At 39.9% G+C, this 27,868-nt stretch overlaps 2 protein-coding genes across 8 annotated transcripts in view; one reads left to right on the top strand and one right to left on the bottom strand.

Moving 5' to 3' along the window:
* The first annotated feature begins 2,145 nt into the window (after positions 1–2,145).
* On the top strand, positions 2,146–18,564 carry unc93a (unc-93 homolog A). Of its 4 annotated transcripts, none has more exons than XM_082506822.1 (10): positions 2,146–2,211; positions 2,289–2,588; positions 9,799–9,944; positions 12,446–12,627; positions 12,815–13,044; positions 15,349–15,474; positions 15,628–15,839; positions 16,623–16,758; positions 16,882–17,013; positions 17,765–18,564. In XM_082506822.1, exons 3-10 carry the CDS (start codon positions 9,855–9,857, stop codon positions 18,049–18,051), a joined length of 1,395 nt encoding a protein of 464 aa, XP_082362948.1. In that variant the 5' UTR covers positions 2,146–2,211; positions 2,289–2,588; positions 9,799–9,854; the 3' UTR covers positions 18,052–18,564. The 4 variants fall into 4 exon arrangements, with proteins under 4 accessions (XP_082362948.1, XP_082362949.1, XP_082362950.1 ...); XM_082506823.1 differs by having other exon boundaries at positions 2,152–2,211; positions 2,435–2,588; XM_082506824.1 differs by lacking the exon at positions 2,289–2,588 and having other exon boundaries at positions 2,193–2,211.
* Positions 18,565–19,828: 1,264 nt separating this feature from the next.
* ncoa1 (nuclear receptor coactivator 1) overlaps positions 19,829–27,868 on the bottom strand; it is a gene marked incomplete at its 5' end in the record, with an annotated part of 98,754 nt that continues 90,714 nt past the window's right edge. For all 4 annotated transcript variants that reach the window (XM_082504907.1, XM_082504906.1, XM_082504908.1 and 1 more), the window contains one exon: positions 19,829–27,773. In XM_082504907.1, coding sequence (XP_082361033.1) covers positions 27,594–27,773 — 180 coding nt within the window. In that variant the 3' untranslated portion in view covers positions 19,829–27,593. The remainder of the gene's footprint in view (positions 27,774–27,868) is intronic.

Raw genomic sequence — 27,868 nt, 5'->3', positions numbered from 1 at the left:
GCTACTAAAGGTGGAACTACAAACTACTGAATCATGGGATGCACCTCATTTTTAACAGGACTGTACGTTGCAATTAATGTGATGTGTGGTATGTGACTTATTACAGTCATCTACCTAAAGAACCATTAAAATAATGTGTCATTTTAGTCTCTGGTGGGAGGTTAAGGTTGTTTAGTTTCCTTGAAGGACGTCAGATGCCAGAGTGAGATGGTCTGAGGCCTGATTCTGGGCCTCGGGCTGTATCGTTCCCAAATGTGTTCAGTTCTTCATTTTGTGTATAACAGAGTCCTCTAGTGGCTCACCTCACTCTCTCATGCACACTCTGCATTATTAAAGTGCCGTAAGCTGGTCTGCTCACAGAGCTTTCAGCCCATGTCTGGAGCGCAGACATACCTGTGTGTCTGCCTCTCCATTCCCTATTACCTACCTCCAGGCCGAGAAATATGTGCATGTACATATACCAGTCATGCTGTGGGTGACATAAGTCTGTTTATAGGTTCACACTGTGACTACTAATAATAACTAATAACTTTGGAGATTACATTTTAGGCTGAAGCTTGTTTCAAAGTTAAGTTTAGGTTGTCATGGGTAGGTTTTGATAAAGTTTCCAGGAAATGACTTCAAGTCAATGTAACGTCCTCTAAGGTGAAGGAAACACTATACAGTCTGTTTAACCCTGTGAGGTCGAAGAACCTTAATCAGGTTTCTCTTTGAAATACTGCCACAAACTGAGTCTCTGGAGAGGTTTTGGAAGAGTGAAATAATTACAGCAAAGTACTTTCAGAACTTGTTAAAAATCCCATGGTTTCATTCACCCTTTTCTGTCTCTATATAAAAGCAAATTTGAATAATTTCCTTTCTGATTTCCGTGTTCATCAGCAGTCAGCTCTCTGTTGCATGGCTTTGTGCTTTAGTCATTTAAAAAGAATGTCAAAGACAAACAGGGTGCTATGTAAAATGTGTCTCTTCGTTTGCTTTTTTCTTTTTCCACATTGTATCAGTGCATGCACGCTTTCCCCTCTTAATTCTCTCATTAGAGATACACAACCAAAGGAGTTAGCGTTTCATTCTGTTTTGCTCAGTTAAAGGTTATTGGTGTGTTTTTAGATTTCAACCAGTTGCTGTCTCTCTTGCAGAAATACCCATCGCCTGAGGTGATTCTACTAAAATATTTTGATTGATATTAAAGGGGAATTCAGATGTACCATTAATGAGAAGCAGGCTCAGCCTGTGATAACAGAATAGTTAGTTTTGGCATTAGTTCTGAGGACTTTTCAGGGCGTTGTTGAGCATGAGGGCATTTATCAGGGGAGAGAATCTAATGCTGAGGTTGTGTCACATGGTGTGGATAACAAAGTTGGCTAGGAAAGGATTCCCATGTTCCTACCAGATGAGTCAAGACAACATACACAGACAGTTTACATCGACATCCCTTAAATCTGGCTTCGATAACCTCAAATGAGGTGAAGCTTTTATGTTTGCTTTTCCAGTGTTTTAGGCACCAAGTCAGAGATGTTGGATTTCCAGTTGAAGCTAAAACTCTGGATGATAATGTTGACACTATTTACAGGTTATAAATGTGTAATGTCCATTAACAGCCCGGAGCTTAGCTCAGCAAAGAGGAAAACACAATTTCCTTTAATTTATATAAATAGCCAAGACTTCCTCATTCTGGTCTAAATATGTAAATAAAGATCAGTGACACATTTGTATATGAAACATTTGTACATGCAGATTTGTGTGCATCTGCTGTAAATGAGGCCTACCGGTATTAATTTTTCTGGGAAAACAAAAGTTGGGGATTTACGAGATTCAAAAGTGCTTTTTTAAAATATTTTAACTGGCAATAATCATACAGTGCAATACTACCACGGGTTACTAGGTGTCAAGTGCAAAAATAAAAATATTTTGAAAGTAATTACATGATTAAAGCGTTAGGCTTCAAATAGACATATTTCTTGGCATTGCCCTGACTTGTTTGCAGAGGATCCTGCAGACTGGTTAGGCTCTTTTGTCGTATGTGCCTGCAGCAAAGAGGAGTTCCTTCTGCATTTTGAGAAAACAGAAAAAGAGAAAAAGAAAAAAGGGGAAATTAAGAGGAAAAAAAAAAAAAGTAACGGGGTCTGAGCAGTGAAGAGCTACTGTTACGGGAGCCTGGAGGCTAGAGCAAGAACTGGGACCCAAAAACAGATGCAAGCACGGGAGCAAGCGGTAAGGTTTCAATGAGTTTATTTTACAAGAACATTGGGAAAAAGTGGCAACACAAAGGAGGACTTCTTTGCTAACAGGTCTAAATGTGGGCAGAGCATGATTAGAAGGGATTGCAGAGGAAACGAGACTGAAGATGTGAAGCGTAAACAGCACTGGGAAGGTGGAAGGTCAGGTGAGCTCCTCAGTGGAGAGTGAGAGAAATTATTCCAACCTTGTTTCCCAGTGATCCACAAAAGAAGATGGCAGGAAGGAAGGCAGGTGGAGATAGCGAATGATGCAATGATACGGCAACAAAGTGGAGAACTGTGTCCAGAAAATCCTGAGCAGTAGTTGAGTGACGGAGAAAACGTGGCAACTAGAAGCAAAGAAAAGATCAGGTGAGTACGAGTCGTTCACAAAGACCATGAACCGCATCGGCCCGTTACCAACATGAGGTTAGTCGACGATCTTGCAAAAGAGAGATGAGGATGCTGATCTTAAATACCGGGAAAGCGCTTTGGGTGCCTTAAAAAGCACTATATAAATCCAGTCCATTATTATTGTTATTTATATAGCACTATTCAGCGCTAATAGGAAAAGTGAAATAAAAACAGGGGAACTGCAAAGAAACTCGACAAGCAGGGAGATGCAGTCAGAGAAGTGAGATTAGGACACTAAGAAGCAAGAGAAATGATCACATAAGAACTTAAACTAATTCGAACAAAACAAATAAATGCATGAAATGCAAAGATGCAGAGCAACACAAATAACCCAGGCAAGATTATGCTTGGATTATAAAATTGGGATCCCCCTATTTTATTTATTTTTTAAGGGACTTAATTTTATTCATTCGTTTTCTTTCATTGGCTAAAATAGCTGTATTCACTCTTGTTTTCTCCAATTTGACTCATTTAACATATTCTGTTAAATATCCTATTGTTATTATTTTCCTGGGTCCCTTTACACACACACACACACACACACACACACACACACTAATTCAAAAGTTTCATATCTAAAATATTTCCTCTAACCTGCATCAAAGGATATGCAAAATTAAGCTTTTTTGATTTATCAAGCGTGTTATGTCCCCACATAAAAACTAGGCGATGAGGGTGGGGGGCAGTAACAGTTGGATCCGGGTGAAATGAAAAGAACGCCAGGCAGAGGTATTTAGCACAAAATAAATCTTTATTATAGTCAAATACCTCAATCATATAAATAGTAACAACAAAAAGAGACAGCACCGCTGCCTTAATGATAAATCAGACAGGTCAACCCAAAGAGATAGTGAAAGAAAACAACTATAAGGCTTCAACAGAAAAAGACAGCAACGCTGCTAGTAACAATACCCAGGCAGGCCAAACAAACTAATGGAGGCTGCCGTCACTTAAGGGAAAACACCGCTCAGTTAAGAACTACTCACAAAGAGCCACGCACGATGGGGCTGGTCACACACAGCAGGCCGTTTCCATACCTAAACCAGTATCACACAAGGGGAGGGGCAAGAAAGAAGGAGGAGGAGAGGGAGAAGACAACACCACGCCCACACACTCCCACAGCCTCACAGGATGTAACAAAGCGTATAACAAAGACTTAGGTTGACGTGATGAATATTTATCTTAAAACTGCTGTGAAGTACAGGTTATAAATAACCAATTAGACTCCTGGCTCATAGGTTGCCATGTATCTAGAGACACCAAGTGCTTTAAAACAGCGGTCCCCAACCCCCGGGCCTCGGACCGGTACGGGTCCGTGAGTCGTTTGGTGGAGAGTTGAGTCTCAGGTGTGAAATGTATAGTTTTCAGGGGTTTTTATCGGTTTTCAGCGTTATTTTGTTATCGCTTTTATCGTTTACTCGGTTTTCCTTGGTCTTTTCATGTGTGTTATGAATAAATTTTCGTTTTTTCGGTACCGGTACTAGTTTTATTTTGTTGTATTTATCCGCGACACCTTAAAGGCCGGTCCATGAAAATATTGTCGGGCATAAACCGGTGCGTGGCACAAAAAAGGTTGGAGACCGCTGCTTTAAAAGACTCAGTAAAACTGTATTTTTTGCATTATGCTCTATTAAAACATGGTTTCATCATCTAGACTTTATCATCCGTCATCTAAGTTGGGTCAGATATGCCAGCAGGGGTGCATATGAGCAGATATCAATGTTAATGTATTGCATATTGGAAAAGGCTTCACTGGCTTCACTTTAGCATTTGCAGAGAGATTGTTTTTGTCTTTGTTTTTATCTTCGTGGCTGAGAGTCTGCTCTGATCTTCTTAAATCTTTCCCATTGCAACCACGATTATAATAAAGACAACTAAACCTGACACTAACACAAGCGGACCGTGTAAGTTTCAGTAAATTGAAACTAAACTGATGTGAAAACGACAAAACTCGAACCTGCTCTGCGCGCATCTGTGTGTGTTTGTCGCCATCTAGTGGTTGAATTTACCACCAACAATTTCACTCATTTACGTCGCCTAGAAAACTATTCTGGACAGGAAACAAATGACGGGTTTTATTTAGCTAGATTTTAATCAGCACCCAAACTGGATGGATAATTTAGAGTTTCTGAGTGGTGCATGCTTCAGGAAAGAAGCTGCTCTGCTCCTCGACTCTGGAATTCCCTGCGCCCTGATTTAAGAAATATCACTTCCTTCTCCCTCTTTAAGTCCCAGCTCAAAACTCACTTGTTCAAAATAGCTTATTATTATTATTATTAGTAGTAGTAGTATTAAGACCTGGAGAGCAACCCAGGAACATGGGACATGCAAACGTCCTCCTGTGAAGTCCGATCCACTGCTCTGCTTATTTTACAACCCTGCTGCTGAAAAGCTGGAAAGCCTGCTCAAAACACTTCACATAGAGTCCTGAAGATGCGGGATTTAAAGAGCTGCTGCACTCGATGAGCAGCTTTGATTACGTCTTTGAGATTAAGCTGAAGCTCAGCTCTAGTTTATCAAACAGACAGTCCAGCGGTGGTGACTAATCATCACCAGCTCCCTCAAGTTATCCAGAGATGAAAGATTTCTTAGACATGTAAAACTGTTAAATAGGTATAATATAGTCAAGCTGACATACATTTGTATTGTTTTGACCTTGTGTGAATGGGTCATTTTTAATGGAAGTTGTTTATAAATGTGTGTCTGTAGTTTATGCTCCTGCTCCAGAGCTCCTTAGTCGACCTTCATGGCAGGTTGTTCAACTTTTGACCCGCCGAGTTTCATTTCTTCAAAATGAAGGAAAATTCACTTTTATCTTTGCCAAAAACAGCTTTAATGTTTGGTTTTACATATTTCATTTTAAGCGACAATGTGCAGATAAATTTGCTTCTTCTGAAGCTCGACAGTTATGTCCTTAAAGGTCTGGATAAAAAGTGACTTCTGTCTGATTTCTGTGTGCAGTTAGAGGTCCTGAGGTTTGAGATCCACGGCCTCACAGCCGTGCACCAGTAACAGTCTCATCGGTCACGGCGCTCCACATATGAATAAAAACAGACCAGGTCAGCACTTTTCTGCCTCTGCAGGCCAGATTTAGATCAAACAGCACAAGCTTTGTCAAAATTTTCAGTCTACATGATCTCATACCCAACCACTGCTAAAAACTGTCACATGTATATTTTTAAGTGTGCAGTTTGTACCCCTGCTGAATGTGCATTTGATTAGATTATATGCATGCTAATGAACACTGAGTGTGGGAATGTATGCATCTACATTAACACAACTAGACTCAGTGCATCCCTAGTGTGTCCTGGACAGTTTGTTACAGAGTTGGTTTGTTTGTTTGTTTATCTGTAAGTTTTTCACTTTAAAATATAGCTTAGAAAAGCAACAGTTCCGACAACAGGGATTAAATACTTTTATTTAATCGTGAGCATCCCTGCAGGCCCAACAGAAACCAGCACTTCTCGTAATCTCGTAGATCCACCTTTTCTGACTTTATCAGTTGCTCGCATCGTTGGAGGGTTTGTGACGGACTCCTCTTTACAAAGTTGCCTCAGTACGTTGACAGTTTATTATTTTATTTTTCATTCTATTGTAGATTTATTACGGTGCTTGGGATCATTGTCCTGTTGCACGACCCAGGTGTCGTGCTGATGGCCTCTCATGTGAGTCTAGAATACAACCCCGGTTTGTGTCTGCAAAACAAGCTCAAATCATCACCTCTCCACCACTGTGCTTAACAACCAGTCATGAAGTGTTTGTGCTGATATGATGTGTTTTGTACATTATGGTCAAACATCTCCTCTTTGGACCGATAAAGGGAATTGCTCCAGAGGCCCGTGGTTTGTTCAGCAATCCTGGCAGCTCATTTCAGCATGTTCAGTATTATGACACAAATGTTGCGGATGCATTTGATGCATTTGAGCATCAGGACCTAACTGCTATTTATGCTTCTACTGTGTTTGAAACACGGAAGGCTGTACTTTGTTCTTCAAAAAGCTGCTTTCTAATCATTTTAAATGCATAAAAAACCTGGGCTTTAACACTAAATGAAAACAATGACTTGATGACTTAAATAACTTAAGAAAAAAAGTTTTTTTAAGGAACATTTGGGATCTTTTCATCTTTCATCACTACCTCAGCTTAATAGCGGCATGCATTCAGACAATAACTTCTCTCTATCTTTCTCGAGTCGCTCATTTTACATGATGAACATCAATCAGATATTACAGGGAAGAAAGTCTACTTATGATGTAAATCCAAACAAAAACATGCAGTCACAGCAAACTGCGTCTAAAGAACAGGGTGGATCATCTATAACACGCCCATAAACACAGATCTGATCTCTGATAAACCTGCAGCATAACAACGTAATTGCACCAGCCCTGCATATTTTATTATTTAGTGGAGAATCTGCACGTAGTAAAAGTCAGTTTACTGGGAAGGACTTTTGATTCTTTTCAAGCCCTAACCTAATCAACACTGATCTCACACTCAGTCATTTCCACTTGAAACCATTAAATTCAAGATATTCTCGTGCGATAACGGCTATCACTCCATGATAATTTCAGATTATGACAGTCTACGAGAGCAAATTATCCGATGTTTGGCCACAGTTCAACGAGCTCCTCCTTTGTTTTGGATAAAGTCTGACGTGCAGTTCTCATTTGTATTGTCGCAGCAATCAGAAACACTCGATTTGTTTAAGCACTCACGCCAAACAATTCGGTTTCTTTTACAAAGCTATAAAATAGTTTTATATAATTCAAATATGAAAAACAACTGTTTAAAGTGTCCACAGATTTCAAGTACTTTGTCACCCGCCATAAAGTTCACACTCTGAACCTTCACGCTGACAAGGAGGAACGTGGAGAGTCACACTCACAGTCATTCACTTTTTAAAGAGTTATTTTGCTCCAGAGGCCAGAGAAATTATGTTAAATGTTACAGACACAGCTTATTAAGAAATCATCTATTCATTTCTTTCACGCAGATTTTACACTATTATTTTTTATTGTTAGTTTTTTGGTTGTGGCCCCAATCCATGGGCGTAACTTTGTGCTGAACATTGGGGTGGGGGGGTCAAGGTCTCTGTCTAAATAAATAAATAAATCTGGGTAAATTCCCAGATGATTAAACATGCAAGTATTTTGCTGGTAATACCTGAAATGAGTAGGGAAAATCAACAGCCTATTTATACAAGATAATTCATAATTTTATTGGGGGGGGGGTTATAGTGGATGGGTCTGATTATTGGGGGGGGGGGGGGTCATAACCCCCCCCTAACCCCCTGGAAATTACGCCCCTGCCCAAATCGCATGTAAAATTTAACCCCAGTTACATTGCAAAAGTGAAGCCAGACATGAGACTTTTTCTCTCAGTGCAAAAGTTTAGCAACGAACACACAAACAAACAGACCCATCACAGACTTTCACACATTATTTGTACAATTTGTATGGCTGACGTGTTTTTTAATACATGTGTGTCGGTGTGTGGTTGCCATGGTGAGTACACCTGTGACATGAAGAGGACAATCTTACAGCTTCATGCTCTCCTACACAAAAAGACGTGCATAAGGGGAAAAATTTGAATGACTTATTGTGACAGTTTCACAAACTCTTGTGCGTCTTTTGAACCCCCCACCCTCCCCAACTAAACCAAAGTCAAGTCAATGACTCCACACAGATAATACTACAATCTGAAACACAGCGTGGAAAAGATTTTCAAAACAAACATCATTTTTTATTCAGCATGCTCCAAAACGAGTGACTGAGCCCATAAACTCAGCATTAAAGTGTTTACAAAGACAGAAAGCCGCGTTCTCGCAGACTTCTATAGGATCACAAGTCTTGTTGTAGACACAGCTGTCGCCACCTGGCATAAGGCCTGGAGAAAAGGTCTATTTTGATCTAAACTGGGCCCTTTTTAACCAAGCCAAGCTTTTTCCCAAACATTTTATAATAATGTTTTTGTGTGTGTATGTGTATTGTATTGTGTATTGAGGACCTTAAAATATTAGAAACAAAACCAAACACACACTGCAGGAAGTCCTTCAGGCAAATCAGAACGGTTGAAAAACCCGTTTAAATTAGGACAAAGCCAGACAAGTCCCAATATCTAAGCCATGACAGCCCGACATCCAATAGGCAGTGAAAAAGCTCCAGGTCTGTGCAGTGCTGTGTGTGACCTACATCTGTCCTCATTAGGCCAACACCACCCAACACTTTATCTGTAGAGATATGAAGAGTTTCAAACAGCTGTTTCTTAGAGTTGGCTCATATGATTAGTCTCAAACTGTTCCACCTGTAATCTGCCATCCCTTCTGATAGCTTTAAATAAACACCAGATAATATAGACAGAAGTTTCATTCGTCAAATCAGCCCCGACGCAGTGAAGCAGCTTTTTGACCATCACAAGTCACAAAAAACTTCACCAAAAGCTACACAAATTAAATGATCTGCGTGCACTCACTGGCTGGTTTGGAATTTATTTCTCTTTGGGTACAGCTGAGATAACAGAGGGGACTGCGGTGTCCCTGTGTTTTCTGTTTAAAAAAACAACAACAACAAGCTGTCATGCTGTGAAAAGCAAAAGATGTCTTGTACGTTCATAAAAGTAAAGAATGAGAGGTAACACACTGTAAACCTTTGCTCTGTGGTCACTGCTCCTGTATGTATGCATGGTGTAAGTACACACAAGGAGTCTGGATTCAAAATCTTAAAAGGAACTAAAAAGAAGGAGGAAGAGGGGTTGAGTGAGAAGAATGAAGCTTTAAAGTAGTAATGATCAACAATTACAGGCAAAACATGTGCGATGACTCAGAGAAAGTGCAGGATTTAAAGAAGGGCAGTCTGATATATGAGCTTGATATGTGAGCAAATTGCACCATATTTTGAGGCCAACATGATAAGAAATGCAATATATAGTTGTCTGCAAAAACATGCGTAATGCGTGGGTGTATGGGCGCATGTGTGTGACAGAAAGAGGGCTGGACTTTGTTCTCAGTTATTTCCAGTGTAAAGGTTTATCAGAAATACCTTCAGCAGTGAGCGACCTCTGACTTCACTCTGTGCAGCTGCTGCATGAAGCCACGAATCTAAAAAACAAAACAAAAAAACAAAATACAAAAACCTAACAGCTTCTTTTTCTTTGTTTTTTGTTTTTAAAGGTTAATGCTCTGAGAAGGTTTTTTGTTTTGTTAAATATACTTTTAAAGAAGCAGCCATGATCAGCCGCAACTTCAAGAATGTGCTGGTGGTCTCAATTGGGTTTCTGTCCCTGTTCACGGCTTATGGAGGTCTGCAGAGTTTGCAGGTAGGTGGAAGATTTACAATTTACTGCTTGTTAAGGAGGGAAAAAAAGGAGTGATTTTTCCTTCCACAGTTGAAAGGACCAAGGAATAATTTACTTTACAAGTTTTCCATATGTCAATAATTACCGGTCATGTTTGTCAGTCAGCGCCGGATTTCATTCAATCATTATTGGAGCTTTGAAGAATGTATTCATACTAACTGACTATGAGATGTTAAATACATTGCATACCTATAGTCAACAAATGATGCCAGTAATCCATTCTGGATTAATTTGTTATTTTCTTGACTATTATATCACAACCGAACAATACAATGGTACTAACAAATATAAATATTGGTATAATATTAATGGTGCACATAGTATGCTAATAATTGTAGTTTTTTTCCTTTTCCCGGTAAAACTTCACACTCTTCACATGTATGATTAATTTGGAAAAATCTTTTCATTTCTGTATTTCCACATGCACGCATAACTCATAATATATTGATACTACTACTATCACTACTACTACTACTAATATTATAATAATGACAATCCATTCATCCATCCTCTACCAGCTGCCATAGGGCGAGAGGCACGGTACACTCTGGACACGTCGCCAGTCTGTTGAGCTCGAAAATAAAAATAAAAATAAAGACAATGAAAAAAAATGTAATTATTTTAAAATACAAATAAAAATGCAAATAAGATATGGTAATTTATTTGTAATACCACAACTGCAATTGCAATTACTGTATTAGTTGTGTAAAGTAACAGAACTTTCTTTGTATTTTTAACATAAAAATAGGATTTTCTATCTATAAAAATGATGTGAACAAAAACCAAAACATTTCAAATTTTTATTTGTACTGTTATAAACTATAAAAACTTTCACATCCGTACATATATATCTACAAAAATTCCATATTTCTGTCGTATGTTGAGAGCTGGACAGTTTTAAAGTAAAGTGTAAATTAAACAGTTTTCTGTTTACTTTAAACATAATTATCTGTGCACACACTAGAAGTACTCTAGATAAAATTAAAAAAAACTTGACAGTTATAAGCACGTGGCATAAATCATATATATTTAAATATATATATATATATATAGTGCTCCGTGGTAATCGGAGCACTAGGTGCGGTGACTCCCAAGCTAGGCGAGTGGCTCCAGCAGATCCCGGGAATAACATCGGAGATCTCTGTCCAGAAGAGCGCAGTCCTGGGAACAGCTAAGATACTGCGCAGGACCCTCAAGCTCCCAGGCCTCTGGTAGAGGACCCGAGCTTGAAGGATAAACCGCCCGCAGGGGCGTGCTGGGTGTTTTTTTTTTTAACCCTCCTGCCATCCTTTAAAAAACTCACACCCATCACCCTAGGGACCATTCTCAGCCACGCCATAAAAAGACCATATATCCATATTTTATTCCACTTTAAATTAGCCAACCTTGTAAAACTACTTCTCCCTGAAATATTCATGTAAAGTTTTAATTATATTTTCGTTGTTTTAACCCTTCAAATCCCAGTGTTATTACATGAGCGCCCTGTGTTATAAGCCCCAAAAACCAAAAAACGAAACTAAATATTTCCACAAAAAACCAGTTGAAGTAATATGTGATTGTCATTATAAGTAGGCCTTTAGATGGACCAAAGATTGGCACCAACATACATTTTGACCTGCCATTATTTTTTTTGCATTTTTTTTGCAATTTAAAAATTAAAACTTCAAGGCCCTGAGTCTTCATTGACATCCAAGAAAAGAAGAAAAAATAAAATCATATGATGATAATTTGGGGTTGAAAAATAGCGTTTATAATGGAAGTCAATGGGCAGAAAATGGTCCCCAGGGTGATGGGTGTGGGGATTTCTGCTGCTCAGCCATTTTAGGCTGATTTAAGGAATTCACACTGGAATATTAACATTGACAGGTAAAAACTATCCTGTGGCAAGTTTGGTTATATTCCACTGAACACATTTAACACATAGCAGTGGCACAAAAAGGTCCCAAGAAGGCAGGAAGGTTAATATATAAATATTTTATACAAATAGAATCATGAATGAAATCTAATTAACTTTCAAATCACAATCAGTGTTTACATAATATTACACCAATATTGCCACCTTTAATGATCAACTTGCTTTAAACACTGATGCTGATATTGTGTAATTATTATGTAATTATCAGTATGTAGGTCAGTGTAACAGTAATATTAATTCAAAGTGTTTCCCAAAGCTTATAAGACATAGATTGGGCTACATAGCAAAGCTGAAACATCCCTATTTATAAACAGTGCTGCATTATGTGCAATCCTTACATCACTCAAAAGTCCAAGCACGAATTTTAAACACTTATTCTGTGTGTAAATCCGCCGGCTCACTATATATAAAAATATTTTGAGCATATAAAAAAATACTCAAATTTGTCTACTTTTAGAAAAAACTGTTTTGTTTTGATTATAGTGCAGTCGACTTCATAACATTGAACCTCTGATCAACACTTCTAGTGTTTCTGCTCTCTGTGCAGAGCAGTCTGAATGCAGCGGAGGGGATGGGCGTGGCCTCTCTGAGCGTCGTCTACGCCTCCATCATCATCTCCTCCATGTTTCTCCCTCCCATCATGATCAAAAACCTGGGCTGTAAATGGACCATTGTGGTTAGCATGGCCTGCTACGTGTCCTACTCGTTGGGAAACCTCTTCCCAGGATGGTAATCAACCAGACAATCAATTAAAAACAATAAATGAATGAGGCTAATTGGGGTTCTAATTTTTTAATGTCTGTTATTAAAGATTATTTTTGTAATAGGATACCCAACTGCAACACGTCTTGTCCAATAACCTCATTGGCTAATAAAAAGTCTTGAAGCTGAGACCAAGTGTTGCTTTCTCACACAGGTACACTCTCATCCCCACCTCCGTGATCCTGGGGTTGGGTGGCTCTCCTCTGTGGTCGGCTAAATGCACCTACCTGACCATATCTGGGAACATGCAGGCCGCCAAAGACAACAAAAAAGGCTCTGACGTGATCAACTACTATTTCGGCATCTTCTTTTTCATCTTTCAGTCTTCCGCTGTTTGGGGAAACCTGATGTCTTCCCTCATCTTTGGACAGGACACAGCTATTGGTAGGCAGCAGAAAAGTGGTCACATTTTGATTAAATTGAACCAGGACTGGTTTAATTGCCTCATTAATTGTGCATTGAAAGTTGTACAATGTTAACTTTTTGGGGTTGCAGTGCGCAGTTTTATTTGTTTATACCAGTAAGTTTAATTCCTCAGTAGTAAGCTTGAAAACAGCGTGCAACACTTTGCACATTTTCCTTATTTATCATTGAAATGTTGTACGTGTGCAGTGGGGTTTCAAGTATTTGAAAGTATTATTTATGAAGTATTTTCTCTCATTCGATGGGCAAGCCTATCGGCATTGCTCCATATACAAAGCCTGCAGTATTAAACCGCCATTACAAATAACAAATGACATGTTTCTATTAAAAAACAAACACAGCTTTGCTATTTTTTTTCTCAGAGCTGAACCATAGACCATATATAAAGGATAGACGTCACTACAGTGACATCTCCCTCTGGCTTTGGACTGGAAATTATTTCTAGAGACTCTGACATGTTACTAAATCACGGCACCTACAGCAGCTGATCCACTGTGCACAGCCGCTTAAATGCCACTGCTGATTAGGTAACACATCGGAGACACGGTGTACCTCAAAGTCTGTTACTCTACCTTTTTTTTTTCAAGGAAATAAAAAACAGGTTTCACTAAAGTGACCCTTTCAGTATACTGTTCAAAACCGCTTGTGATTGTCCTTTAATGTGACTCATGCAAAGCTACTATAAGAGAGTTCAGGAATAAAAAAATACTGGAAATGAGTGAAGATTTTCACTGATGTAACATTTAGGAGTATAAGGAGAAGAGGCAGCTTAGCAACAAATGTTAGCCTGGTGATTGGCTTGACTTACAATCATTAAAAATCACAATTTACAGTGATAAACAAACAAACAAACAAACAAACAAAAAATTGGGTCACCACAGCAGGTAGCCCTGCATATCTGAGTTTTACACTAGCAAGTCTTTTCTTCAGGTACTTGTGTATAAACTCAGTTTGTGTCGAGGCTGCTGCGCCTGCAAGAAACAGTCAAAGCCCTCAAAACTTGCTTGACTTTTAGAGTTTAAAAAGATGTAAAAGCAGGTTTAAAAATCTTTTACAAACTCAGATTTGACAAGTTTAGCTTAAGTAGGGTGACCATATTTTAATTTCCAAAAAAGAGGACACTTGGCTCAGTCGTGAAAAACTTGCTTAAAGAAACATAGTTAACATATTAAAACGATGCCTTGTGTTGCTGCCAGCTTCAGCTCATCACTGAACAAGGTCCAATCATTTTATGGTTCAATTTAAGGACAGTATGAGAAAAGGTGTGTTTAAAGTTCCCAGGTATGCAGTATGTTACTTTATGGCGTCAATACTCTCTGCTTATCAGTTTAAAAGGAGACTTTCTTGGGAGAATGACTCCACAGAGACATTTATTTCAGTTTTATTTCCGTCTTACTTTGGGACACTGTTTAGATACAAACGTTTTTAAACGAAACTATCAGCAACAAAATCTTTATAGTTTTACAGTTTAAACGTGCTGATCGACTAAAATAAGTAAACTTGGCCGTTCTACCAACAATTTTCAACAGAATTCTCATCGATACGACAATTCCAAGTGTCCAGTACAATCCAACACACTTCCAGTACAAAAAATTGAGAGATTTTTTGTAACATTGGTATTTTAGGGACACTGGACTGAGTTAGATCAAATAAAAAAGTAAAGATTTTAGTGTCTGAGCCCTGCAAACAGATAAGGAAAAAAGTTAAAGAAAACAGGGATATACTGACTCCAAACAAAACATGAATCAAAGGGGGGCGTGAGGAACAAGAGGAGGACAAACTGAGTGCAAACAGACAATCTGACAGCTGACAAGGCTGCATATGCAGAATGAACCAGTGAGCGTGGGTCAGACATTCACCTTTTTCTAGCGCCGTCTCCTTGACCTTGGTAGAAAACATCACAAGGTCAAGAAAAGGCGTGACTGTGATGTTTCAAGGGCTACAGTGAGCGTGTAAAAGCTGGGCTATAAAATGTTTCTCTTACTTCACCCGCACGTGTTCTTAGCATGCGCGGCACATAAACAAGGAAAACGTGATTTTACGGTCATGCTTCAGCTGTGGGTTTAAATTTAACAGCTGCCTTAAAGAGCTTTACATTGTAAGGTAACACTGAATCATCCTTGATGAACAGAAAGGGCGAATATTATTATTATTTTTAGCAAAGTGCAAACAAAACAAAAACCGCAACTGTATCATGTTTCTCTCTGCATTCTTTCTGTTGGTCGTGATATATTCGCTTAAACAAATTGTATATTTTTCTGACAGTTGACATCCCACAGGAGCAGCTGGAAAGCTGTGGAGCAGCCGACTGCGGCCTTAATGTCACTGCTTATGGGAACACCACAAGGCCTGAGCAGAAACTGGTGTGGACGCTCGTCGGAAGCTACATCGGTAAAGTTTCCAATCACCTGAATGAGGGTGTTAGCTAATCAGTAATCAGCCAAACTTTGAAGCAAAGAAATTATATAACCACACAACCGCTCGCGAAGGTGCGACTAACATATTGCAGCTGTCTTCTGAATCACTGTTCTTTGTGTGTGGCAGGCGTGGGTGTGCTGGCCATCCTGATCGTGGCCGTGTTTCTGGACAACATCGACCGTGAGCAGGCCAGCGAGTTTCGTGGCAGCCAGCAGCCGTTTTGCCACACGTTCTTGGCAACATTCAGGCTCCTGAAGGACTGGAGGCTGGTGACGCTCATCCCACTCACCATGTACAGCGGCTTTGAACAGAGCTTCCTTTCAGGGGAGTACACCAAGGTAAGGACTGCTCCAAAAGATGAAGGCTTTCAGGTGTTAGTGCAGTTTTCATTAAGTCATATAGTTAAATAAAAGGATTTGATATATTAGCCTAATTTTTTTAGATCTTTTCATTATTAGCGCAGTACAGCTTGACTTAGGGGGGGTCATATATTGATGGAAAACCAGAAGGGGTGTGAAGGGAGGTGTGGTCCCACTCCTGAATACAGATACATTATCTCCAATTAACTGAAGTCAGCAACACTGACCTGGGTTGGGGTCTGACTTTGATTGTGCACGTTGATTCTTTTCTTTTTTAACCATTTAGTTGTAGATTTGCTTCTGTCCTTGGCATTATTGGTCCGTTGCATGACACAATTTCAGCCTAGTTTATCTGTCAGGTAGATGCCATCACATTTGACTCAAGAGTACTTCAGTATACATGACTGCGTTGTGCCCAGGTCCTGTGTCTGCAAAACAAGCCAGAATCATTACCACTCCACCACCGTGCTTCACATTTCGTATGAGGTGTTTGTGCTGATGTTTTGTATTTGGTTTTCACCAAACGTGATAGCGGACATTATGCCCAAAGGTTTCCTCTTTGGTTTCATCTCTCCAAAGAACATCGTTCCAGAAGCCTTGTAGTTTGTTCTGATGCTAATTTGCCCTGGGAAAGCCATTCATTCCTCTGAACTAACACTTCTTTGAAAACAGCCCACTGCTTATCCAGGTGTTACCAATTTTGTCAACAGCAATAATGATAAGACGTGAGGCCTTATAAATGTCTGCTGTGTTTCTTCGCAGAACTATGTGACTTGTGCTTTGGGGATCCATTATGTTGGTTTTGTAATGATGTGTTTTGGAGCTTCCAATTCCCTTTGTTCAATTCTCTTTGGGAGACTCGCCCAGCACACTGGAAGAGCTCCACTCTTTGCCCTGGGTATAACCTTTTTAACAAAATACAATAATTAAAGACCGTTCACTGCTGTTTTTGTTTTGTTGTTGTTGATGTTTGTATTAATACATTTCGTGCCTCTTTTCTTATTTTCCTTTCCACTTTCAGCTGCACTGACGAACTTGAGCTGCATCATTGCTCTTTTGTACTGGAGGCCTCATCGTGACCAGCTTGTTGTGTTTTTTGTGTTTCCTGCTCTGTGGGGTTTGTCAGATGCTATCTGGCAAACCCAGACTAATGGTAAGAAACCCAATCAGCCCACCTGAGGCAACTAACAGGTACACCCAGAAATTAGGATTTTTTTTAGTTAAAAAAACTCAAATTTAAGCTTAAAATGAGCAAGAATCTAGCTGATCTCCCCTTCAAGATAACATGCTGTTGCTGGCTCTCCCCTGAGATGCTGCTTTGCAGTGTGCACTCTGAAACCGTGAACCTTAAACCAGTGTAAACTAAATTTTCTGTGGAGACAGAGATGGTAACAAAAGGAACTTTAAAATTCCTTCAGTATGACTCACAAGCGTGACTTACCAGGAAAGTGTTTACAGGCTCAGTCAGAAGGTGGTTTTCCTCGAGACTTTCATAGGATTTAAAGTCCTTCTGCACACACAGGTTACGCCCCCTGTTGGCTATTTAAAACACTGTATGTTGTCTTTGCTCTTCAGACATAGAAACTAAAGCCATTGTTATAAGTGCCATAAGGGTCATTACTCAAAAAAAGTAAAGTGTTAAATAAAACGTGTTATTTTTCTTAAATGTAACGCAGTAAATTACTTAATTACTCATTGGAGACAGTAATTTGTTACATTACCCCGGCGTTACTCTGTAACATGACCTGACGACACAGGAGTTTAAAACCAGTCCAAAAAGACATTTACAGCTGCAGAAGCAATTGCAGGTAGAAATAAAGGCCATAAGCCTTACTGGCAGTCACTACCTTTATTACCTGGACTTAATTACCTTCTCTTGGCGCACCTACCCCCTTGTCTCACAGCTCTTTACGGCATCCTCTTCCCGCGGGAAAAAGAGGCGGCGTTTGCAAACTACCGGATGTGGGAGTCGTTGGGTTTTGTCATCGCCTTCGCCTACAGCACGTTCTTATGCCTGGAGTATAAACTGTACATCGTGCTGGCCGTGCTGGTGGTCACCGCCATCACTTACCCGATAGTGGAGTACCATGAACACAAGCATCCAACGAAACCCATTCAAGAAGGAGACTACCAAAATCACAAAGAAGTCATCAAAGCAAGTGACGACATCGTCTGCCAGACACACTTGTAGAGACACAAAGTGCAGCATGCCTCCTGTTGAATGAATGTCATTGTAAACGCATGATGTGATTGTAGAGGTGCAGTAAGCAATAAGCCCACGTCTGTTGAACTTTACCAGACATTGACTTTGCTCTTTTCTTCCTTGTGGTAAAGCAACACAAACTGTAATGTCTTGCTTTTAAAAAAAAAAAAAAACTTAATTTTTTTTAGTAAGGCCAGCTTTGTTTGAAACATTTTGTTTGGTTGGCACTGTACTGTTGTCATCATTCACGTGCTTCAGTCTTCAGTATCTATGTCGGCTAAATGTTGAGCAATGTGTGCGTGCAATCTTATCCACTTTATTTTACTGCCTTTTTCTATTGTCATTTACGGCTGCTGTGTGACCAGGATGTGACCAGTGATCGCACACAGAGCAGTATCATTTCCTGTTTTCGTAAGCTATTCTACTATATACCGCGATTAAGTGAAATCATACCTGTGAGATGTTTGAAAAATACCAGATTAAATTGTTATTTTAACAGTTGCCAATGTTGTAAAGTTCATATAACTTTGTAGACGTTAAGGAAGAAATAGGACAGAGAGATGTTGCCACATAAACAGCATTCAACACAACACTCACTGATTCATTAGAGTGAGCTGGATGAAATGGTCAACGACCACTGTCAGCCCCTGAGGTCCTGGAGAGACTAAAGTCCAGCACAGAAGCTCTGCAATCAGCCTGGCCTGTGATGGGTTGATCATATATGGACAGTTTGGGTATTTAGAGACAAGAGCTCACTAGAAACTAGCGACTTATCACACGGCTAACAAAAAAGAGCCAACCTTTCATGTTCCCACAGCCAGTTGAGAATCACCAGTTAACCTTATATGCATGTTTCTGGACTATGGCAGGAAGCCACAGTGCACCTGCAGGTTCTAACTACAGACTGAACATTGCTTTCTGATCTGCACCCTCTCAGTCCACTGAGCACAGTGGTGCTGGTGTTCCAGTTCAAGGCAAAATTGAGCTTTGGTAATTCCTGAACAACCTAACCAATTTCCTTTTATCTGAGGGTTTTCTTTCACACCTTAGCAAGGTGGTCACACATCTGAATAAATTTCGTACAGTTTTTTCTAAACTGGTGATGCTGGATTCTGCAGTCAATTAGAAATGGTTCCAAGAAACGTTCCTAACTGGTGTAAATCTACATTTCTAATTCTTAGATCCCCACAGAGTCCCTTGGATTTTGAAAACAGTCGTTGGAATGAACATATACTTTTTATGCTGGTAAAGAGAAACTACCAGTCATAGTCAAATATTATCTCTAACGAGAATAGACCTTGACCAAACTAAAAAACACATTGTAGAACCCCCTGCACTACTTATTAAAATGTGTATACATTTGACCCTGTGGGTTTATTTTGGATTTTCTCCAAACTTGTGTGAACAATTCTTGTATTTTTAGGCCATTAAAGATATATGCTGTACTATAATTTCACCCTGGAAAAAGTTACGACATTCACGTCCACGATGTGTCTATGTAAACTTGAAGACGACCGTCTTGTAACGAGTAACATGATACCATTGTTACCAAACTATAAGTGGGGCTCAGAATTAGAAAACCATATTCATTCTTCCTGTCACAATGCTAAAAAACTCTTTGTTTCCATTAAATGCACAGTGGTTCATTAGTGTAGCTGGTAGTATGGGCTAATAAACAAGACCATCATCTGCAAACTGGTTTAGCAAAATCTCAGAAACAACCTTCCAATTTCTGGGAGATAAAGAACATACAGGAGTGACACGCTGCATTTCAAATGGTGCTTTTATTGCAATGTGTTGCATTCCCACATTCATAGATGTTATAGATTTGTTAGTCAAAGCATCATTTCCTCAAGGTTGGCATCCTCACCTTGGAAAAAAAGCAGAGGGATCAAATGCACGAGGTGTTTGTGTTTTGAGTGTAGTAGAGAAGTGTGTGTGTGTGTGTGTAAACTTGAGCAGCCACGAACATATGAATGAACAAACCTCCAAATTTTAGACTTCCAGTAGATGCAAATAGAGTTTTTAATTGTCAAACAAACAAAAACAAAAAAAAAAAAAGAAAGAAAAGAAAGTTTTGTTTGTCTGTTAGCCTACAGGGCTCTCACTCCCTGCAGGGACTGGACCCGGCCTGAGACTGATTGTCTACAACATTCCAAAGAAAAGGTAGATTTCTTTATATTCACGTTACACACCTGAAGAGGAGGGTTGAGGGGCATTAAAAGAGACAAAGAGAGAAGAAGAGGAGAAAATATAACATGCATAAAATTCTCCCAGATGAACATTGTCACTCATATTGTCTTGTAATAGCTGCTCCGATGCCTCTTTAAAAACAAACTTTACATGAGTGTAATATACAAAACTGGACAAAATGAGTAAAATGTATAATATATATTTTTATATATATATATTTATTTATATTAATTTGTACAAGGGAGAAAGTGGAACCTTGGTCTTTATTTTAACTGAATTCTCCAGAGAAAGCATCAACGCCCCCAAAACAACAGAGTGGTGAGTAAATTACAAGCCTATGAACCATGTCCAACCTCAGAACCAATAAGGCAGCGCTTACAATACCTGACAGCTGATAGCGTGGTAGTTTTTTTTTAAAGTTTTGAACACCTCCATTAGGAATGAGTTGGAGTTATAAAAACTACAGGCAGTCTTGGACCTGGTTTCCATTGAACCACCAACTCAGTAGGTAGAATTACACGGCAGAAGGTGGGACCATTTCCATGAGAAGGAAATAACAGGAGACATATTTACTAGGAATTTCTTGTGGTAGCCTCTCCCATCGGTTTGGGATCAGGAATCTTGCTATCTCAGGATAAGGCTCACACAGGACTAGAGGAGAGCTGGAAAACTGCTGGCAACCACCAATTGCTGGGTGGGGGTAGTATTCCCCAACTGGGTGGTGAGTGATTGGTGGAGATTTGCACCAAAAACTTGCTCATAGTTTACATGGAAGACATAGACTTGTCTACAACCGACTGAGAGAGCAGTAGTGAAACATGAAAACATGCAGCACAAGCCGGAAACGGAACGCTTGCCTTGAAATTAAAAGCTGCACCTTACCACTGCAACCACCATGTTTCAAAAGGTGCAACTTTTACTTTGAAGGCAAAGGTCTGCGTTGCTCGTTTGTGTTGCACTCGTCACAGTTTCACTAACTTTTTGGTGAGTAGTTCAAGTCTTCCATGCAAATTACATGCGACTGCAACAATCTGGTAGCAATCAAAGTAATTGCAAGGTTTTCGGTGCAGTAACACATACCTCAATACAGCGACTTACACCTCCACAAACCACCTGCCAAACAGCTGGGGAGTAAAGATTTTTCCCTAGCAACCTGTGGTTGTCAGGGTGTCACCAACCGGTCTCTAGGCCTGTATAACTGAGGCTTCAGGCACCTGAACTGTTTTGGTGGAAAAGAGGTACAAGTGGTGCACAAATGTTGGACCGATGATGAGTGAGAACACGTATAAGCTGATAAAAGCCTACTTTTGCTTTGTGGAATAAAATGTTAAAGGTCGTGAACTTGGCTACCCACACCAGACATTAGACGGAACCTGCTAAATACTTAACATCAGGCAGCACAAAAAACATGAGGCAAGCAAAACACGAGGGACAGTTAGCGTGCTGTCATTTATGTCAGGTCACCACTGTGGCTTAGACAGAAAACACAGCTGCATTAATGACACCTATAAAGCAGTGAAGAGAAAAAAAAAGGAAAGCGAATGGCAAAGAGTTTGGCGAAAGCGGTCATGAGCAGGAATGTTGTGCGAATTGAGCTGAGGGAGGTTTTTAACAGTACGCCTGGGGATGGACGTCACCTGAAGACGATTAGCATAGTATTCACACTGAGGATCGGTCGGTGCAAGTCAGAGAAAGACACAGACAGGATTTTTTTGGGATAATGGGTATCCACTACGGGCAAGTTCTTCACAAAGAACCTGAGAAGTTGTTTAGGTTCAAATTAAAGTACTAAGACTAACTCTTCTCGGTACATTCAGGGGACACGTCCTATCTCTGAATACTGATCTGATTGAGACAGTTACTGATGGCCTTTTCACTCCAAGTAAATCTGATATAAAGTGCAAAATTAGATTGTATTTGCAAATTCCTGGAATAATCTGATTAAACGTCTACGTGTGTAAAAAAGTCATTTCTTTATACAGTATTTTTTTTTATAAAGTTGAAAAAAGGTTTTTAAAAAAACCCTGGTTAACAAGGTTATTACTGTTAAACAGCAAAGGAGCAATCTTTACTGCAGAAAGTATATACACGAGGCACCTCAAGTTTGGTATAAAGTATTCAGTTGATGGAAAACCAAAAACCAAAAAGAAGAAGTGAAGGTCATCAGATATCGAGTGGGCTTTTTAAAAATTATTTTGTTGTGACTGTAAATATCTATGAAATGAAATGCTCCAGTGTTAACTCTACAAGGTGAGGAAATGCTTGTTTCAGTAAGGTGCATAGCTAAGGGTTGCAATGTTTTTTTTTTTCTCTTCCTGTAAACGAGTGATAGCACTTCAGGCTCAAAAGACCTCAATGGCAAAAAGTGGAGACGTCTCGAAAAACTGACCTAACTTTGGGACATCACACAGCTCGCTGCTGATAGGCCACAGGAGGGACGAACACGCAGAGCAGCAGCAGAGAAATCCAAATAAAGGGGGCCGCTACATTATGTTGTGTCCAGTGATGATGAGGTTTGCATATGAGTCCATGAAACGTGTTGAAGCTTTGGTCATTTACTACCGATGAATGCAAGAAGAAGAAGAAGAAGAGAGGCTACATCAGTCAGACAGAAAGAAATAAAACATCCAGCTCAACTGGGCAATGCTTCTCCATAAAACCAAGGCTCCACTCTCCCAGATCTGCTTAAACTTCTGACAACAGAGAAAATTAAATAATATGGCCTTTTTTTTTTTTTTTTTTTAAATTAACCCGTACAAAAAGCCAGTCCACACTGCTTCTCTCTCAGTAAAATCACATTCAGCAGTCGCTAAAACCATTCTCTGGCATAGTCATCTGAAACACCCACAGGTACTGTGCAGGGTTGAAAAGAGTCGAAGAAGAAGAAGAAGAAGAAGAAGGAGAGAATCATATAGGACATCTTCCATCTTAGAGAACACCAGATATACAGTATTAATCACACATACATACACACTCACTGATAGTCATATACATACATACATCATCAGAAATTAAAAAAAAAAAAAAAAAGGTAGAAAATCAAATCAAATAAAAATGTGACGGAGGCGAGTAGTTATTTACCACAAACTCGGAGCACTACTTTTTTTGATTCTGAACAAATACATATTCACATTTCTCTGTTATATACATCATGTTGACATCTTGAAACCAACGTTACAAAAGAACCTAACCTGGTACCTGTTACTTGTAGTGATGACGGAGGGAGACTAGGTAAAGGAAGCAAAGGAGGGACTGTCGTTTCCACTGAATGGCTGTTGCATATAAAACCTTACCCTGGATGTATTTGGCATATATTTTTCCTTCTATTTTTCTTTATTTGCAGGTTAAGCTGACAGCTGCTGCTGAGTTTCTGCAATGAACAGGGTTGGAGAGGAAACCACTTCCATAGGAATGCCTATTTCATGCAGGAAAGTGAAAGGAGGAAGGCTGACACTGACAGAAACCTTTCAGAGAGGTGCGTCCTCCCACTTTGTGCAACTTCTGCCGTCCAAACAGTGGCGCAGGACTGTCAGGCGACTGCATTCAAACAATTCTCTAGAAAATACTCCTTGAGGGGGTCTAAAAGGGTTTTAAAATGGTCTGAGGCTTGAGGTGGGGCTGAGATATGTTCTTGCCTTCAGTTTCCCCCTGAATTCCTGATTGATAACGGTGGCAGAGAAATGATTCAGTTTGGAGGTCAAACATTCAAATAATTGAGCCGGAGCTCCTTACTACAGTAACCCACAAGGATGATCATGAATTCAGGCATTTATAAAAAGTCATCAATTAACTCCATTCCTCCAGAATCTGGGAAACTTTCTTGCCTTCCCCTGCTTTGACAAAGAGTTTGGAGGTAGTACGTTTTTAACTGCTTGTGGACTGCGATGCAGTTCAAAGGACCGAAAAAATCCTCAAAAATTAGATAAGCGACACATAAGGAGTTTGAAAATTCAGACTTTTTTGATCAATTACATTATTTACAAAACAAAAGCAACAAAAATTTGCTGGTGAGTTTTTGCCACTTTTTGCCCCCACTGTTGTATTTGGTACACTGCTTTAATTTTACATACAAGTTACTTTTATTTCTTATTCTGGGACAAATCCATCAGATTTAACGATTAGTAAAGTCGATGATAACCAAGTGCTATGTTTGCTTCTTCTTGATTTATGAAAGAAGACTTGTTAGCATGATTTTAAAATAAATCCATATAAAAATAGAAAGAAATCCTCTCTATACTGGAGGTGTTTTTGCATTTACTTCCGGAGCCACTGTTTGGACGCACACTGCATGATTCTGCACACAAATAACACGTCAAGATTGTCACACAGAGCGTTGCAGATGAGCACAAAGTGGTTCTCACATTATTAAACACTTCAGAAGTTGGTGGGTGGAATGTAGACCTTGCATACTATCCCTCTTTTTCTGGGTAAAACATTGCATACGGCGAAGTATCTCTGTGTAAAGACAAAGGAAAGAAGCCCTATTCCACGCGACTGCATCACCTACGTGAGCGACAAGTTTGGCAGATTGAAGACTTATTAGCTGAGTGGGTGGGTGGGTGGGTGGGGGGAGGAGTGAGCTTTATTTGAAACCTTCTCCACGGATCAAGTTTCCACGAGAGAAAGGAAGAGAAATAATAAACTGAGACCGGTTCGATCAGGGAGCACCCGATATTTGTGCTGGCGTTGAGACGTGGCAGATTTGACAGGAGGAAACTCGAATGATGCTCCCTGACAGAACGAGCCCTGCTTTTGAAAAAAAAGAATAGAAAAAGAAAAGAAAAAGACCACTAAGTTTGGTTACACTCATTCCAAATGTTGTTTAGCATCCTCTAATTTAAACCTTTGGATAAAGGGTGTCGGACTGGAGCAAATTTAGAAAAATCATATGCATTAAGAAGTGCCTAAGCCACATATTACATGTTTATAGCTCTACAATATTTTAGTCATGTAAAGAATATTAAGAGGCAACGTCTCAGCAGGGTTTTCTCCTTCTTAAATTTCCGGTAAGGTGTAAGTAGCACATCTTAAGATTTGAATTTTGTTGTCACGAGAGGTCTGTTATCGCTGAGAGACACAGTGTCTGACTGAGCAACAGTAGTCAACAGAAAACTGTATATGAGTGTGTAGCCAGTGGAGTGAAGTCTTCATCAGGGAAACCAGAGGTGGAAGGAGAAGAGGGTTAAATCCCTCGTAAAAAAAAATAAAAAAATAATAATAATAAAGATTCCCAGGAGGTGAGGAGAAAATGAAAGGATGTTTTTGCAACTCTTCCTGTTTGGATTCAAATTCATGACAGCTTTAAATCAATTATCCATCACATCGTTGTTAGGAACTTCTATCACTAAAGCCTCTACTTAAATGTCATTATATAGGAACAATATCCAAAAGCGTGCCGTTTGCTGCGGCTCACAGCAAAGAGCCCGGTTTCAGTTTATCATTATGCTTTGTTTTTTTATACAATGGTTACAACACATGTACTGTCTGAAAAGTTTTTCTGAAAGTATTGTACATACATAAGAATAAAAAAAGAGGAGAAAGCAAGAAAGATGGCTAACTAGCTCCCTGGTTACAACAAGAGAGAAAGCAGAGCAATCAAACCCATTTTTTTTAAAGTGTGGCTGCATGTAGTGCTGACTGGGACGCCAAAGGGAGCGAGATCTACCTTTTTAATAAAAAAAAAAAAAAAATTCTTCAAAAGCCAAATCGCTTAAAAGTTTCACATTTTAGAAGCTGGAATAACGTCTTCCTCCTCCACCACAACATGTAGCTGTGTTACAATATCATGATGCCGAAAAAACAATCTAAAAAAAAAAAAAAGAAGAAAGAAAACCTGGATCGAATCACATTATAATATATATGTTTTGCTTTTCTGAGTAATCAATTAATTACATTTGTTTTTTTCTTTGTTTTTTCTCATTTTTTTTCTTAAAGGAAAGCAGTTACAAGAGTGAGCTCATCCCCAAGTCTTTGTCCTTCTGTACTGTACAATACTACCTGCCTGCATGGTGCACATGGCAAACAACACTGATAGGCTGAGAGATAGCATGAAGATACACAGAGAGAGAAAGAGAGAGAACCCAACGGGGCTCTGTATTCACAGCTGCTGAGGTGAGGGGTAAAATGTGACGGACAGACAGTTAAATAATCATAACAGTCCTTTTTTCTTATACTTTGAGAAAAATAAAAATAAAACCTCCTCCCAGGGGAGGAAGACACGTAAAGTTCCAAACTGAGCAGCATCCTGTCTGTCTCCCATCCATCCATCCATCCATCCATCCTGGCTGTTGTCAAAGCTTGTTCTGATGATCGTGAAGATGATGATGATGATGACGGCGAGAGCAGAAGTTTAAAACAAACAAACAAACAAACAAAAAAAAAAACAATCCCCAATCCAACCCAAAACACAAACAAAAAAATAATGATGTAATAGAATAATATGTTGAAGAAGTAGAAGTAGAAGAAGAAGCAGAGCTTGGGAAAAACTCAAACTTCCACCAGGCACCGTAGCTGATAGAGAGAGACAGTCACAGAACCAGCTGATACTGAGCTTCTATCCCACAATGCCACAGAGGTCTGAAACCTTAACATTCCCACATCGCTGAGAGACAGGCAGAGAAAAAACAAAACAAAAACAACAACAAACAAACAAACAAAAATAAAAGCCAGAGGTGCTGCTGTGTGGGATAATCCCAACACTTTAAAAACACTGAGCCCAGCTGTATGCTGCAACTCATGCTCCCGAGATGCGCTGCTGCTGCTGCTTGCTGTTTCGACGGCCTGACAGAAACCGTCCGATCAGAAAAAAACAAAAACAAACAAAACTAACAAAAACATATAAAACACAAATAAAAAGGAGGCCGGCCCTGATTTGACAGTGACAAAAACTTGGCAAAACTACAATGACGTTGCAGTTGTTTTCTTGGGTCAGGAAGCAGGAAGTAGGTCACCAAGGAATGAGCAGCAAGACAACACTGCCTTTAATAGGCTGAGGCAGACAGACAGGTTGTCAGACAGATTAGACAGGCAGGTTTAAATACACTGCTGCTCCTTCTGACTTCAGTCTTGACTTAAAATGTTCTGGGCATCAAACAACCAGCCCTGAATCCCCACCCCCACCCCTCCCCAGCACAGAAGTGGTTAGGCTGCGAAAACTCCACCGACAGCCAGACCTCTCTGAGCCTACTCTGTGGCCGTCCAAACATCCATCCGTCCGTACATCGATCCATCCAAAAGGTGAGACAGAGACAGCAATGGGTCTGGTGCACCGACCCTCCAAGGAGGAGGTGTAGAAGTGAGAAGTAGATAGAGCAGGAGAGCAGAAGAGGTGGGGGGTGTCACTCAGTGAGCAGCTGCTGGAGGAGGCTCTTCTGCTGGGCTTGGTTGTTCTGGGAGCCCTGGGGTCCGGGGCCCTTCTGGGAGGCCGCAGCTCCGATGGAGCCCTGGTTCAGGTAGGAATCACTGCCAACAAGGTTCACTGTGCACTGGACGTCCGCAAATACCTGGACCTGCTGCACCTGCAGAAACACGGGAATAAAGCGCGAGGCAATGCTTACAGAGGGAAGGAGGTCGCGAGAACCATCACTGACAGCGTCGGGAAAAGTCTAAAAGC

Source organism: Aulonocara stuartgranti (assembly GCF_965226115.1).
Source record: "Aulonocara stuartgranti genome assembly, chromosome: 15".
Classification (NCBI taxonomy): domain Eukaryota; kingdom Metazoa; phylum Chordata; class Actinopteri; order Cichliformes; family Cichlidae; genus Aulonocara; species Aulonocara stuartgranti.
Note: the sequence above shows the minus strand (reverse complement) of the source record. Positions and strands in the feature narration are given on the sequence as shown.

What these genes read in the sequence shown, in the direction of transcription:
- unc93a (XM_082506822.1), top strand. Translation starts at nt 9,855, where the DNA reads ATGATCAGCCGCAACTTCAAGAATGTGCTGGTGGTCTCAATTGGGTTT. An exon ending in TTTCAGGGGAGTACACCAAG is followed by an intron (nt 15,840 to 16,622) that starts GTAAGGACTGCT and finishes GTTTCTTCGCAG; the next exon opens with AACTATGTGACTTGTGCTTT. An exon ending in CTGGCAAACCCAGACTAATG is followed by an intron (nt 17,014 to 17,764) that starts GTAAGAAACCCA and finishes CTTGTCTCACAG; the next exon opens with CTCTTTACGGCATCCTCTTC.